The sequence below is a fragment of the Phalacrocorax carbo genome, chromosome 14 (assembly GCF_963921805.1).
Source record: "Phalacrocorax carbo chromosome 14, bPhaCar2.1, whole genome shotgun sequence".
In the NCBI taxonomy this organism is placed as follows: Eukaryota; Metazoa; Chordata; class Aves; order Suliformes; family Phalacrocoracidae; genus Phalacrocorax; species Phalacrocorax carbo.
Genome location: NC_087526.1, coordinates 1,637,155 through 1,651,365, shown reverse-complemented (window position 1 = coordinate 1,651,365; position 14,211 = coordinate 1,637,155). Strand labels below are relative to the sequence as shown.

Sequence of the window (14,211 nt, the reverse complement as noted above, 5' to 3'; positions counted from 1 at the left end):
ATACATATGAAAACCCAGGGATAAGCAAGTCTTGAAAGGCCTCACCTTAGCATAGCCCCCCACTACAATTTCTGCTGTGGGAGTTTCCCCCCACCAGTAGGGGCAAGTTCTCGGGCAGAGATTTTTGTCAGTGTGGTCTTCTGGAGTGGGGAACAGATTTCTGTCCCTGTACTGAATGACTTCATAGAAATCTTCATGTACGTTAATGAAAAAGTAAGAAATGCCTAGTACTCGTGTGGGCAGCGAAGGGCAGGTGTCATCCGAGCAAGGCTTTCGTTACAGCCTCAGCCTCTAGCGTACTTTGAAGAGAAGCCAGGAAGGAACTCGCACAGTAGCCTTGCGGAGATGAATGATGGTACAAACAGCTGGGATCTGTGTTGAAGAGAAACCATGTGCTTAATAAACCAGTAGGAGAAGTGGTTATCAGTTCGTGAGCGTAACTTTAATGCGGATCTCCCTGGCTGCAGTCAAAGGCTAAGCTCTAAATTCTGCAGCCGTATGCCTTGACTTCAGCCATATTCTTCCAAATGCTTTGCAGCACTCTGAAGACCACTGAGATATGTGCCAGTTAGGAGGGAAGGGTGGCATTAGCTGCAGCGGGACGGTTGGTGGGATGGTGAATCTGAGCTGCCCAGGGGCTGAGCTCGGCCGGGAAGGGAGCTGCAAGTTCCTGAAGGACCCCAGATGCTCTGTTCAGTGCATGACACACGATTTTCCCTAAATAGCTTATGGTCTCAGTCCACAGGCCTGCAGGGCATTTTTTTGAAACCGGCAAACTGCTGTGCTCATGCTGCCTCTGCAATGTGGAAAGGCCTTGATCCAGAAACGTGGGGGGAAGAATGGGGAACGAGACGGGGAGGAGGAGCTTTACAGTAACATTTCATGCCTGTATGGGTGTGTGTGTACTCTTTGGCTCCATTTAAAACGGCAAATTCCATTTCAAAGTCAACAGAGGGAAGAGATGGGAGCTCCTGCCCTCCGTCTGCCTGCGTGTGGGTGTGCCTCGGCGTGTGCAGGGCTGGTTTCCCCCAGACGAGCTGTTCTGCGGCGCTCGGCGGGTGGGCAGGGGTGGGCTGCAGGCATGGCAGCTCCTGCCCCTTCCGCGGCCACCCCGGCTGCGCCGGCACACAGGCTGAAACGGGAATATTTGAGTCGTGTGGGTGCATAAAAAGGCCAGATGGTTGTGCATGGCTTTGTTTTTCTTTTTTTTTGTTTCTTTTTGTTTTAGGTTTTTTGTTTTATCAATGGAAAATTCTTCATATGCTTTTAAAATAATGAAATGTGGAAGGTTGGTTTGTATATTAAATGTGCCGAGGCCTGTGAGAAACATAGACACATTATCTGAGAAATGTGCTTGCTGTGGAAATGATGAAATACGTTGACGAACTTGAGCGCTAATTTGACAAATACTACCCCAGCATTAGAGAAATGTGATGCTTTTTTTCCATTAGATTTGTTTTACATGAAAAATGCTTACGAAAGGGTTTTTTATTTGTGCTCTCAAATACTTCTCCATCAAACGCTGCATTCATAAATAAAACCTGCTTCTTGGTAATGGCTGTTGATCTGGCATCTGACAGTCAATCTGTCATATTACTGCTTCTTACATCATCCCTAAGAATACATTTTTGTAAACAAAATATCGTCCCCAGTGAAGCACGCGGCAGATCTGCTTGTCAACACCTTCGTTTAGATCCCTGTGTAGGTTAAGGGCCGAATCACTTGCAGGACTCAAAATTTCAGGTACAGATCACATTAAAAGAGATGCTTTTGAGTGGTTTTGATTTTATTTGGGGATTTGAGAGTGTGGTTTTAATGATGATTTTTGCCAAGTTATTATTTAAAATATTAATAACACGATGCTGTATAAGCTGTCTTCATATATTTTTCATGTTCTTTCTGTAAGATGATTTTCAAAGGTTGTGATGTACAGTGACTTGCTAGTTTAATATACTTCAGGGGCTACTGCAATACTGTTCTTCAATGCTTCAGTTGCAAAATGGAGAAGGAGAAATGTTTAGGAATATGTATTCCTAAACTTTGATAGGAAACTGTTCACGCTTCTGTGACTTTGCGACTCCATTCCTGGAAAGTGCATGCTAATTTTATCAGCATCTCTAAGCAGCAATGTAAACTTTCCGCTGTTTTTCTAGAGAATCTGTCTTTCCCTTTCAAGGACATAGTCTGCTGATTTCCTGACGGAAAGTATTTTATTTTTCCTAATAATGCCAATAGTTCTCTCCTGCCAGAAACAGCGATGCTGACCTTGCCCTGAGCGGAAAGCTCTGGAGCGATGTGGTAGCCTGAGCAGCCCCTTCCCTCATCATCCAGGTCTTTAAGCTTCACACCTGAAAACGGGGATGGCGCCCAGAGAAACAGTAGATCACAGAACCACAAGGCCTGTAAAACTCTTTCAGGGAGGAACAAGTGAGTTAACTGGGAGAAGCTGATATCTTCAGTCAGAAGGACTTTAATGAACACCAGGGTAAACTGAAAACGCGTTTGTGTACTTGGTACGTGCTCAGAGTACATCGTTGCTGGTGCCCAACTGAATGGATTTGTCAGAGTGTTTTCTTCGAGGTGAAGGTTATTCAGTTTCCGGAGGAGAAGGAAGGGCAAGGAGACTGTCTGAAGTGTTCCTCGTTAGGTTCACCACGCACCTTCCTGCGTCGTCTTTCCCTTTGGCTCCCAGTGTGAGTTGTGCTCCGCCACCCCAGCATGCGGGCATCCCGAGTCGGACGTTTAGCGGCACGGCCCGGGACTTTGCGCCCTAAGCGTGGCCGTCTGTCCCCGCAGTACGGGCCCTTGGTGGCTTTGGGGGCTTTTGCTGTGGCTCCTGCGAGCGCGCAGCAGCCGTGCAGCACCGGCGAGCGCCGGGCTCTCACCGGGGTCGCACCACGTCTTGTGCCAACGCAACCTGGCGCAGTGATAAAAGCGGCTGCGGAAACTGGTGTTCACTCGCGTTGCAACATCGGCACACGTAAGACAGAAAAGGTTCAGGGAGTGAAACTGGCCTGTCTGCACGTGGCCCTGGGTGGCTTCGTGAAACCTGCCATTGCACTATTAAAACACAATCTGCCATCGCAGCCAGCTCCTGTTGGTGTAAAGTGCTTCGTAACAATCGCAGAAGTCCTATAGAGGATTTTAAAGCAGAACTAATGAGCTTAGTAATGTTTTCTTACTTAATGAAGTTTAAGACATCATTGAAAAGTTTAAACAAATAAAAATTATGGCAATGGAATATCTTTGGGGAGGTGATAAACATCTGCCTGTAAGAATGAGCACATGGTTCTGGGCTTGAGAAATGTCCGTGTTCTTACCAAAAGCTCCTTTTCTAGCTTATTTCACCAAGGCGTGGGCTGGCACTTGCGCAATTAGCGCGCAGAGATAACCGTCGCCGCTTAGTTTCATGCTTGCCTGGGATTTGGGTTGTGGGCTTCTGCTCTGTGCCCGCCTGGCGAAGCACAGCGGCTGCCGGGTGGTTTGTGGGGCAAGGGGAGAGAATAAGGGCGCAGGATGGGTAAGAGTTAAATGCCAGCACTGGGGTTGACTAGATGTCTTCGTAACAAAAACTCTTTGGGTATCTTTGAACGTATATGGGATAAAGATCAGCATTTGCTGATTTTTCAGGATTTCCAGCGTGAGTTCTGTGCTCAGCACCGTGCGCTCTGGAGGCGGCGGCGAGACGGCGACGTAATGGGATTCCTGAGTGCTGATAAACCGCCCCAGTTAAAGTGTCGCAACCTGCGACTGTTACTGCTGGTTGTAGTATTGTGTTCGTTGGTTGGCCTTTTATTTTTTTAACAAACTCCTTCACGTTGCACAGAAACCTGGTGCTAAAAGGCAATGCAGGAGACTTCTCAGCAGAAATGCTGGATGTTCTTTACTTGTGTGTTGATACTACCGATAATTGCCTTCAAAAACTCGCTGGGCAGGAAGTTTTTCTTTTGTTTGTCTAATTAGCTTTTCAGTTTGCTTTCCCTGTAATTCAGGGGGTTGCGAAAACTGTGACTCTAGCCAGGCGGGAATTTCACAAAACTGTTATTTTTGCACAGCAGATTCTCCCATGCTCTTTCTTGCTTATTCTTGGAACTGCATTATTTTTAGATTGATTCTCAAATCTTCTAGTAACACAGCATTTGTAAATTAAAATTCTTACAACAAGTATCATTGTGGTAGGAAAGCCAGGAGAGGTCATGGTTTTGATTGCAGAATGTGTGCTAAATTTTGGGTAATTTTGCTTTTGTGCAATTGCCCTCTACTTCCCCACCTTTGAAGGTGCTGTCAGTGTTGGGGGCTGCTGCCTCGTTGAGAACCATGCAAATATAAGCCATTTTGCAGTGGAGGTGTTAGTATTCACGGACTAGTGAATTCATAGTAATTTGGAAAAGACTAAAGTCAATATAATTGTATATAAACAGTTGGGCAGAGCACAATCCTCCTAAGGTAAAACATTGTGATTCGTTTGTGGGGTTCATTTGCCATTTTCTTATACATTCATGAAGAAAAAATTCTGATAAGCCGTTAAACTTATTAAAATGTCTGGGTGTCTGCTTTGGAGATTAAGATATTGGTTTGTAGATCTGCCCAGATATTTGGAAAGTTCTTTGGAGCGTGTTGGTGAATTTTACTTTGTAAAAACAATTCCCAGCACAAGTAAAAAACATGTTAAATTATAGTAGTACCGTCTCTGAGCCTTATCCTATTGTAAACATTATGATATAGGTGCGTAGGTATTTTTGCTGTTGAGTACAATCCCTAGAAGAGGCCCAACCTGAAAAATAAACAGAGGTAACTGGTTTCAGATGTCTGATTACAAGGACTGACTGACTCTCTCTGTGACTGGGAAGCATGTTGTGATGAAACAGGGTGTGTGGACACCAGGTTTGCTCCCTTGGGCAAAGCCTCTTATTTGGAGCCTTATCCGAGAGGTCATACTGAATTCACAGTCATTAAAACGTGAAATGAAGGCTAATCTTGTGTGGGTTTCTCCATCGTGGAAGAAGGAAAACCACTTCCCCCCCCCCAGCATATCTATTTTCTGTTGTGATCCAAATACCTCCATTTTCACTGTTTTTCATTAAAATATATTCGGGATACAAGTGATGGTTTGTCTTGCATCGTCATCTGCAAACACAAAAGAAAACTGCAATTAAAAGGTATCAAGCTAATAAGATATTTTCTGAAGTAGAGTTGATGAATTTGCGTGTTTAACACCAACTTTACTGTTTGCTTGATGCTGGTAACTGCCTTTCAGGTGTGGGTATTTTACACAACCGTGTGGGGAACAAGGATCTCCTAGTTAGTTTTTCTTAACAAGAAAAGAAAAGTTTGTAGATTTGACAAAACCTGATAGTTTCAGGGGCAACTGAAGGGGTTACTACAAGTGGGTTACATTTAGAGTACTTATGTTGCTGATGGTTTTATGGTACTACCTAGGGAATAGTCAAAGATGGAAGTCCATTGTCTTAGAAATTCTACCAATGCAGAATGACAGGCAATGTCCCTGCCTAAAGGTGCTGCAAGACTGTAGGAAGTCTGATGCCTCTTGTATGTGCTTGAAGAGTAAAGCATCTCCAGTTATTTTATTCTAGTAATTTGACCTAGCTGTTTGTTGCTCTCAGGGTTTCGAAATGTTTGTGTTACCCACGCTCTTTATTTCTGTCAGGTTTTCCTGCATTCTCCTAATTTTCTCCTCTTCAGCAAATGAACAGTTTGCAAGTCAGAGCTGACAACTGCAGAGGCTTCGGTAAAGGTGACCTCTCCATGGCCAGTGATAAATGCGTGTAGGTGAAAGCAGTGGGGTGGTTGTTGAAATTGGGGGACCTTACAGGTACTCTGGTTTTGGAATGGAGCGTTTCACTTGCATGGAGCTGGTAACAGACTATTTGGCACCACTGAAAACTTGTGATTCTGCGTTCCTTCGGCACCGCTGCGTGGGTGCGGTGTAGTGCTCTGCTATCTTGTCAGCATTTCGGTCTGAAAGCTGCTCTGAGCGAGAAAACCTCTCCTGTGTTTGGGTGGCACCTGCATGCTTACAGCTTGGATTGCTCTTGAGCACAGACTAGAGAAAATCCTCCTTCTCAGGGCTCACCTGCCACTCTTCGTGGCATATAATAATGTCAGAGTAATTTGATTATGCAAAAATCTTTTTGTCTGGTTTTAAGAGCTTGTGAGAAATTATCTTGCAGGGCAGCCTTGTGAAGTTAACGTCTATGCCTGCTCATGAGCACTGAATCACTTGGTGACACCTTTTTGGGTTTTATTCCCCTTATCTACTGAAGGAACCGACTTAACTGATAACACTTCTTTCTGTTTACTTGTATCCAGCAAGGCATAAAACATAAGAAATGGTATCTTTGTTCCTACAACCACCTTCCGTGTGGTGAGTTGTAAACTCTGTTCATCATGCTGCATGTATCTTCTGCAAGACAGTGACTTCAAGAGCCGCGTGCTTTGTGTATGTCCTTAAGCAGTTATTTCTTTCAGTTAAGCGTGTATTTAACTAAAGTTTTGTGGCAGAATGCCGTCGTTCAAGAACAGAGCTTAGCAGTGGTTTCTGGAAAGATGTTTGCAAGAGCTCTGAAGCTTTTTGGTTATCAATCAGCTGATACTGGCTATCCCAAACGTCAGTGAAATTCAATAGGGTGGGTTTTAAAGGAATGAGAGGGATTGGGAAGAGAAAGGCTTTCAGTTAGAAGCAGTGACAACAGGAAAATAACCCATTTGGGGCTTGGGAGGCAATTCTGAACGAAGAGGCTTCCTCAAGGTACAAGAGGGATTGCTGATAAGGCCTTGCATCTCCCACGAAGCGACCGACGCTCCGTTCGATTCACTGCCTCGAGCCGGGGTTCGTCGCATGGAGCGGTGCCGGGTTTTGTTCCCTGCAGTCCGGGCGAGAGCCGAGTTTGCGGTGGCCGCAGCGGCCGGGTCGGAGGCCCCGTGAGGCCCTGTGGGCAGGCTGGAGCCACGGCCTGCGGGAAGAAAGTCGCAGCTCTCCGATGTTACCGTTGCTTAACAAATCACCCGTTAATACTCCATGTTTTTCTAGAGAATAAGTGTTTTCTGTCACCTCATCCCGGTGTCTCTTAGTTTAGAAAAGCAGCATCTAGCTTGAAGGGTGTAGGCAGCGCGATGGTTTCCAAAGCAGGGAATAAGCTTTTGTTGTGTATGACAGCCAGCTGCCTGCCAGAGGAGATTTTAATGTGGATCGTTTCAAGTATAGGCCCCACGTGCCATCGCTGGGATTTATTTATTGACGCTGGTGATTCCAGAGCTCCCCGAGAGCAGCAGGGAGAGGCCGGGTGCGTGCCGGCCTGTGGCTGCTGAGGCGGCCATCGCATAGTCTGGGTTTTAAATCCCTCCTCTGGAGAGAAGAGGGAATCCTTTAGGAGCTGCATCGGTTTTAGTGAAGTTGATGTGGCTTTCCTGAATTCCCATGTAACATTTGGCAAAGGCCAGAAATGATGTTAAATAAATCATAGAATCATTAAGGTTGGAAAAGGTCTCCAGGATCGTCAAGTCCAACCGCCAACCCAACGCTACCATGTCTCCTAAACCATGCCCTGAAGTGCCACGTCTACATGGTGTTTCAAACCCCCCAGGGACGGTGACTCCCCACCTCTCTGGGCAGCCTGTGCCAGGGCCCGACCACTCTGTCAGTGAAGACATTTTCCCTCACACCCAACCTAAACCTCCCCTGACGCAGCCTGAGGCCGGTTCCTCTCATCCTGTCACTGGTGACTTGGGAGCAGAGACCGACCCCCCCCCCCCCCCCCAGCCCCTCTCAGGCAGCTGCAGAGAGCGAGAAGGGCTCCCCTCAGCCCCCTCTTCTCCAGGCTAAACCCCGCAGCTCCCTCAGCCGCTCCTCATAAGACCTGCACCTGAGCTGAAATATAATATAAGCCTGAGCTGAAAAAGTAAAAAAAAATCATCACGCCAACATGTTCATATTTTATTTATTTTGAACAATTTTTTTTTAAAACTGGCATTGCAAGGTATAAAAAGTAATTGTTGTGCTGGAGTCTATGATTCTGGACAGGGTGCTGGGCCATCTTGTCTAGACTGCGCTCTTCCTAGAGAGGCTGGGCTAGATGGTCCGAGGTCCCTCCCAACCTGGGACTGTGATTCTGTGATTCTGTGATTCTGTGATTCTGTGATTCTGTGATTCTGTGATTCTGTGATTCTGTGATTCTGTGATTCTGTGATTCTGTGATTCTGTGATTCTGTGATTCTGTGATTCTGTGATTCTGTGATTCTGTGATTCTGTGATTCTGTGATTCTGTGATTCTGTGATTCTGTGATTCTGTGATTCTGTGATTCTGTGATTCTGTGATTCTGTGATTCTGTGATTCTGTGATTCTGTGATTCTGTGATTCTGTGATTCCTGAAAATTGAATCATGACAGTTAATGGAACAAGGACAGATACTGCTGACAAAGTAGACAAAAATGCAGGAAAAAATTACATCAGAGGTTAGATATAGGACTAATCTGATTGTAAAAAATGGACTTCAGTGCCTGCAGCTGCTTCTCTGGCAGTTGGGCTTTGTGGTGCTGGGTCCAGGTCTGGGCTGCCCAAACTCGCAGCCTTTGTGGTGGTGCCGCCTTGGGACTGTCACCTGAAGAGCTGAAAATACAAATTCCTACAGCAACAGTGACAAACAGACTATAGCTGGATCTACAGAGCGTGTTCTCAGTCGATAAGAATGTGTGTTATTCATCAGTAGCTCATATGCAATTGGCCATTAAGGTAAACAGAGCGAATTACTATAATACTGTGTAAAAATAAAATTGGTAATCATTTAGTATCTATTTTCAGATTCCTTTTAAGGTTTCATTTTAAGAGGATTATAGATTATTATTTTGTGGAAAGACTGTTTTAAAGTGCAAAGATTCAAATATGCAAATATTAAACCCTTCTGTTAAAAAAGTATCAATTTCCATGAAGCAGGGGCTGCAGGGAAGGAGGAGAATCTCTGCCTGTCTCCATCTCTTCTTTTCTTTAGGACATAGGAGGTCACTTCACATACATTCCTGTTTAAGTACAATATGTAAATCGGAAAGCCTCCTTTTGTTTGAGGGAGTTTCCATACACCAACAAGGAATCAGAAGAAATATAAAGCACCTGTTAGCATTTTTTTTTTTTCAAGGGAGCTTTCTGGTGTAAAACCTGCAATCCAGGAGCAGTGCACGGGGACCTTTCTGCCTGTACCGTACGCCTCCTCGCTTCCTGGAGCCCTTCCATCCGCAGGAGGTGGAAGCTCTCCCAGCAGCCGGCGCTGACTCAGCGTAGTGACGAGCGCGGTCCGCGCTTCTCCATGCATCGGTTTCCTGAAAGCAAAGCAAGGAGCCTCCCCACCCCTCGTTGCTGCAGGCGCGTTCCTAGCGCTGCCGCCGGCCTGCCCGTCTTTGCACACGCGGTCGCATTGTTTTAGTAACAGCTCCAACGCCGTACGAGGTGTTTGCTCGGAGCTCGGCGGGCCGCGAGGCAGGTCTGCCGCGGCTGTAGCAGGTGGAGCGTCTGTATTTGGTAGGAAGTCAAGCTCTGGGTTTTAAGATGCTCGTAAAACAAATACAGTGGATAATTGACAGCTGAGAGGTGGTGAGTGACAGGTGAAGAAGTGATGCTCAGCTGTTCCGCCTGGCTGGCGGAGAAGGTCTGGGGTGCACGTGTGAGTCATAGAAACGTGTTAAAAATATTAACCTGTTAATTAATTAACATTCCTTCTATAGGTGTTGTGAGTGCTTAAGATGCTGTGGGAGGAGAGACCCAAGGCCTCGTACCGTTTGGCTTGGCCATCCAGAGAAGAGAGACCAGAGATACCCTCGCAATGTGATCAACAATCAGAAATACAACTTTTTTACGTTTCTCCCTGGGGTAAGTGTGAAGAAAGTCGCTTTTCATTATCTCATCCCAATGCTTTCCCCAATTTCAGTGGTTTTACAGTAGACAGGTGCAGAACCCGGAGCTGGAGGTAAATAATTAACACTTGGGTTGTGTTTCGTGGGCCTCCTGCAAAGGCTGCCTTAGGGCGGCAGCAAACCAGGCAGGGATCTGTCCTGAGTGTCCAGGGCTACTTTAAGACGGCCCTAGTTAGACCCTAGAGGAGCATGCAGAGATGTTCCTGGTGGTTAGTTCGATATGCATAACTTCTGATCTCTGTTAATCTCCTCCCTCCTCTTTTTTCTCTTTTATTCTTTTTTTTTTTTTAGGTGCTGTTTAACCAGTTCAAATACTTCTTCAACCTTTATTTCTTGCTTTTGGCCTGCTCTCAATTTGTCGTTGAAATGAGACTTGGCGCGCTTTACACGTACTGGGTTCCCCTGGTAGGTCATTTAAGACTTATTTATTCAAGAAAGTTTCAGTGTTTGACAAAATGCCTTCTGCCGCTGTTTCTCTAGGATGTAAGTTTGCACCTTAAATCATTTCCTTAGCTTGCTTTTCAGGCCTGCTCTGTACATGTTATAGAGTAGATGCCTGTTCTGGCCTTAGGCTTTATTTTGTACAAGTTTGGCGGGGATGCAAGAGGGCTCTGCCCCCGACTTGTTCATTGTAGCGGGCACCGAGCTCTCGCCACTGGCCGTGGTGGCTGCAAGGGCAGCGGGGCTTCGTGAATAATGTGAGAAAACAGTCGGAGACCAGAGCAGCTATAATTCCCTGGCAGCGTGTGCGGTGCACAGCCGGATCTGATCGTAGCGCGTGCTCGTGGAGGGTCTGCGTGGCGTGTTGTGCCCTCCCGGGGTGATCACGCAAGGGCCAGCGCTTGCGGGAGCCCAGAGCAGCCCTGCGACTGCAGCGCGGGACCGACGCGCACCTTTCACAGGTGACCTTAATGAGCGGCCACATGCACAACGATGGCAAGTTACGCTCCCCTGCCAAGCAGTTTGACCTGCGGCCTTGGGGTAGGTCACCAGGCTGCTTCATAGTTTAACCACATTGTAAAAAACGACTGAAAAAACGTGAGAAACGTCCCTCCGCAAACCTCCCACATATAAAGAGAAATATATAGAGCCATATTCACACTTGCTCAAGGAGCAGATACTCTTTCCTTCCTGTAAACTATTTCCCCTTTTCTTTTGGTAGCTGTGTGTTTCACCTGCGATCAAAGGAAATCGATAATAATCAGTTTTGAAGCAGAAGCTCCAGTGCTGTCAAAGGACAGAAGGACGAATAGCTGCATAGAATGAGCTTCTTAAATCTCTAAAATGCACTGCACGAGCCAGTTACAACTGCCTAAATGCTTAAATATAGGAACCTATATATTTTTTCTTTTATCTCGGTAAAACTATTATTTCTCTTTCTGTGTGAATAACTCCTCTGCTGCGCTTCAGCTCATTGTATTGCAGAATAATTTGGGTTCAGAGGGATGTCTGGTCCAACTGTCTGCTCAAACCACGGCTGTCTTTAAACCTGGGTTGGTTTAATTCATCCACCTGAGTTTTGAGAATCTCCAAGGACAGACATCCTTTTTACTTTAAAGAAATGACACAAAACCATCTGAAAATTGATTTAAAAAGCACAGGGCGCTTTCTAAGACACTACTTGTGCATTGAGTTGAGAAATGGTGGCGGTAAAAATTCGTGGCTCTATTGAGGGAGCTGAGGAGGGGCAAAGGAAATTTTTTGTGCCTTTTAGACTTTTGGTACATTGAAATCCCCAGTAAAAGCCAGAAAAAAGTGAAGGAACAGCTTTGGGACATCGCTGCTAAAATTCTGTTTGTATTAAAGTGTGGATCTCGCTAAATTCTCTCTCGAGCGTGTGCTGCGTTGCATTGGCTGTATGAATCTAGAGCTAGTTTCATAAGATCCTGTCGTATAAATAAAGCAGACGTGCACACAGAGGATCTCTTTCTGGGTTTTGTATGGGCGGTTGTGACCTGTCTGTGTCAGGTGAGCAATTAGAATCGGGCATATGAGCTGCCAGAAAGCAGGATAAGAAAGGTCTTTGTTCATAATATGAGCGTTGGGGATGGAATGACATATGAGATGACGCAGTGAGTCGGCACATGTGGGAATATTTTGGGGCAATTATTTGAAGACTCTTCAAACAGCTGAAACATAAGTTGAAAGTAACTGCTTTTTTATTTTATTTTGGGAAGGAGATAGGAATTTCTGGCTAAATGCACAAACACAACTTGTAAGTGGAAGAGAAATGTTCATTCTTCTCATGTTTTGTTGGTTATGGGACAGAGAGAACTTCCACGGTGGTGCAAAACAGACAGTCATGGTCCTGAACACTGCAGGGTGAAACGCTTCGCTGAAAATACTGTATTAATGCCAACGTACTTTCAGTGTTTGTAAATGCAGGCTTCAATACAGGCATTTTTAAAAAAAGTAAATGGCCATCCTTGGGTCTTTTCATGGGTCTGCATTTCTGAATACTGCAGAAGCCTACTGCATTGCATTTCAAGACTGGTATTGATTAGTCTAGATCATGCAGTTAGGCACATGTGTATGTACCAGAATTAGGGACTATTTATAGGGTTGTGAGAGCCGGCAGGTGAAGAGTACGTCAGTATTTTAATAATTAAAGAAACTGCTCTCCTTCAGTCTTAGTAGCTCTCAGGTCATTCTCCATCTTTTTAATTTGGTTTTGTTTGTTTTTTTTTTTTTTTAAAAAAAGGTAAGAATTTGAATTGTCTCTGTGTTGGGCAGTGTTGGCAGTGCTCCAGAGTGGGGCTTTCCTGAGGGGGCTGAGGAGTTTGGGTTCACGAGCTCTTCGTGCCCAGCTTCACAACTCGGACACACAGGATTTGGAGGTGTGTGCACAGCCGTTCTTTCTAAAAAGGGAGTTACTTAAAGTTGGAAGTTGCAGCCCACTGGCAAAAGCTCCTGTTAGGGTGGGTGCGTATTTACAGACGTTTTCATGAGTTTTTCACGTAACCCTCAGTTTCTAACATCACCCTGCCCCCTTCTGAAAATTAAGAAGTTTCTTACTGACAGAGGTAATCAGCACATGGTTGCAGTTTTCAAGAACACAGGCTGTAAAATGTTCCTTTTTCTTCTGTAACAGACGAGGACTATTTTAACTGTTTCGTGAGTCTGAGCTGAATACTGCCTTATGAAAAAGTGACTTTGTGGTACTAGCCCTGTAAAGAATTGTTCTGTATTGATTTAGTTATTTTTTGTATAGTGAAGGATGTGATGTGGGCATTTTCATTTCCTCTTGTCATGAGGAAATGACTGCTCATATCCACAGAAGAGTAGGACAAAAACCCTAATCAGACAAACATGTAATTATACTACGAGTAGTTCACATTAATAAGTTTGAAGTGCTTATTTGGGTAGGTTGAGCGTGTGTATACACACGTATGAATACACACGCCCTATGTAAGTATATATATCTGTATATATAAAAAAGGGGTTTTATAGATTTCTATATAAAGAAATCTCCCAGACTAGTAGAGCTAACTTCGGCTCTGTGACGGAGGGAGTGCTGAGGTTTGAGGGATCTGGCTTACATTGGACTTACGTGCAGCCCCTCTCAGTCTTGGTTACTCACCTGTAAAGTGAGACGAAATGTGTCATTTACACTCTTCAGGTAAACTTCACAAAGATTTGCTTGGGAGGTGACGGCAGAGCATCGTGGTAAAGCTAAGAAACACAACCATAATTTTTTAAGCGACGAGTCTGGTGTTGGTTTGTTATTGGGAGTTCTGGACAGCAACACATAATATCCCTATAATGATTTAGTGAGAGAAAATAGAATAAGGAAATGCAGATTGTTGGCATTGGTAGTGATAAATATTGCTCTTATTAGAGGCAGATGTGATTTTTTTTCCTGACCTTTTCATCCATTCTGTTTCCACCCCCTCTCATGCTTCTTTTAGGGATTTGTGCTTGCTGTTACCGTCATCCGAGAGGCCACGGAGGAGATCAGATGTTACATGCGCGACAAGGAAGTGAACTCGCAGATCTACAGCAAGCTCACAGCCAGAGGTCGGCTCGGCGGCTCCAGCGCGCCCGCTGCATCCTGCCGCCGCTGCGGCAGCGCCGGGGGTTGCAACTCAATCAAACGCCGCTGACAGTCAGAGAAGCAGAGTTCAAGGAATGGGGAGGGGGGTTACGGGCTCGCAGGCACGTGGCTTCGTGGCCAAGCCGCCGCTCCTGCCGCTGCGGGGGCCTCGGGGGTCCGCGCGGCTTCTCGGGGATGGCTCCTGGCCAGGATGCTGGGCTTTGCCGAGGGTTTCCTAGGGAGACGGACAGCTAAC

At 45.6% G+C, this 14,211-nt stretch overlaps 1 protein-coding gene across 5 annotated transcripts in view; it reads left to right on the top strand.

The window, feature by feature from the left end:
• ATP9A (ATPase phospholipid transporting 9A (putative)) overlaps window positions 1-14,211 on the top strand; it is a 64,907-nt gene that overhangs the window by 2,047 nt on the left and 48,649 nt on the right. For 3 of the 5 annotated variants that reach the window (XR_010375166.1, XM_064465242.1, XM_064465241.1), the window contains exons 2-4: window positions 9,734-9,878; window positions 10,214-10,327; window positions 13,831-13,939. Coding sequence is in view for 4 of the 5 variants with exons in the window: in XM_064465242.1 (XP_064321312.1) it covers window positions 9,734-9,878; window positions 10,214-10,327; window positions 13,831-13,939 (368 nt within the window). In the remaining variant the exon portion in view is untranslated. Of the gene's footprint in view, window positions 1-9,733; window positions 9,879-10,213; window positions 10,328-12,623; window positions 12,760-13,830; window positions 13,940-14,211 lie in introns of those variants that run through there. The other 2 variants (XM_064465243.1, XM_064465244.1) reach the window with 2 other exon arrangements.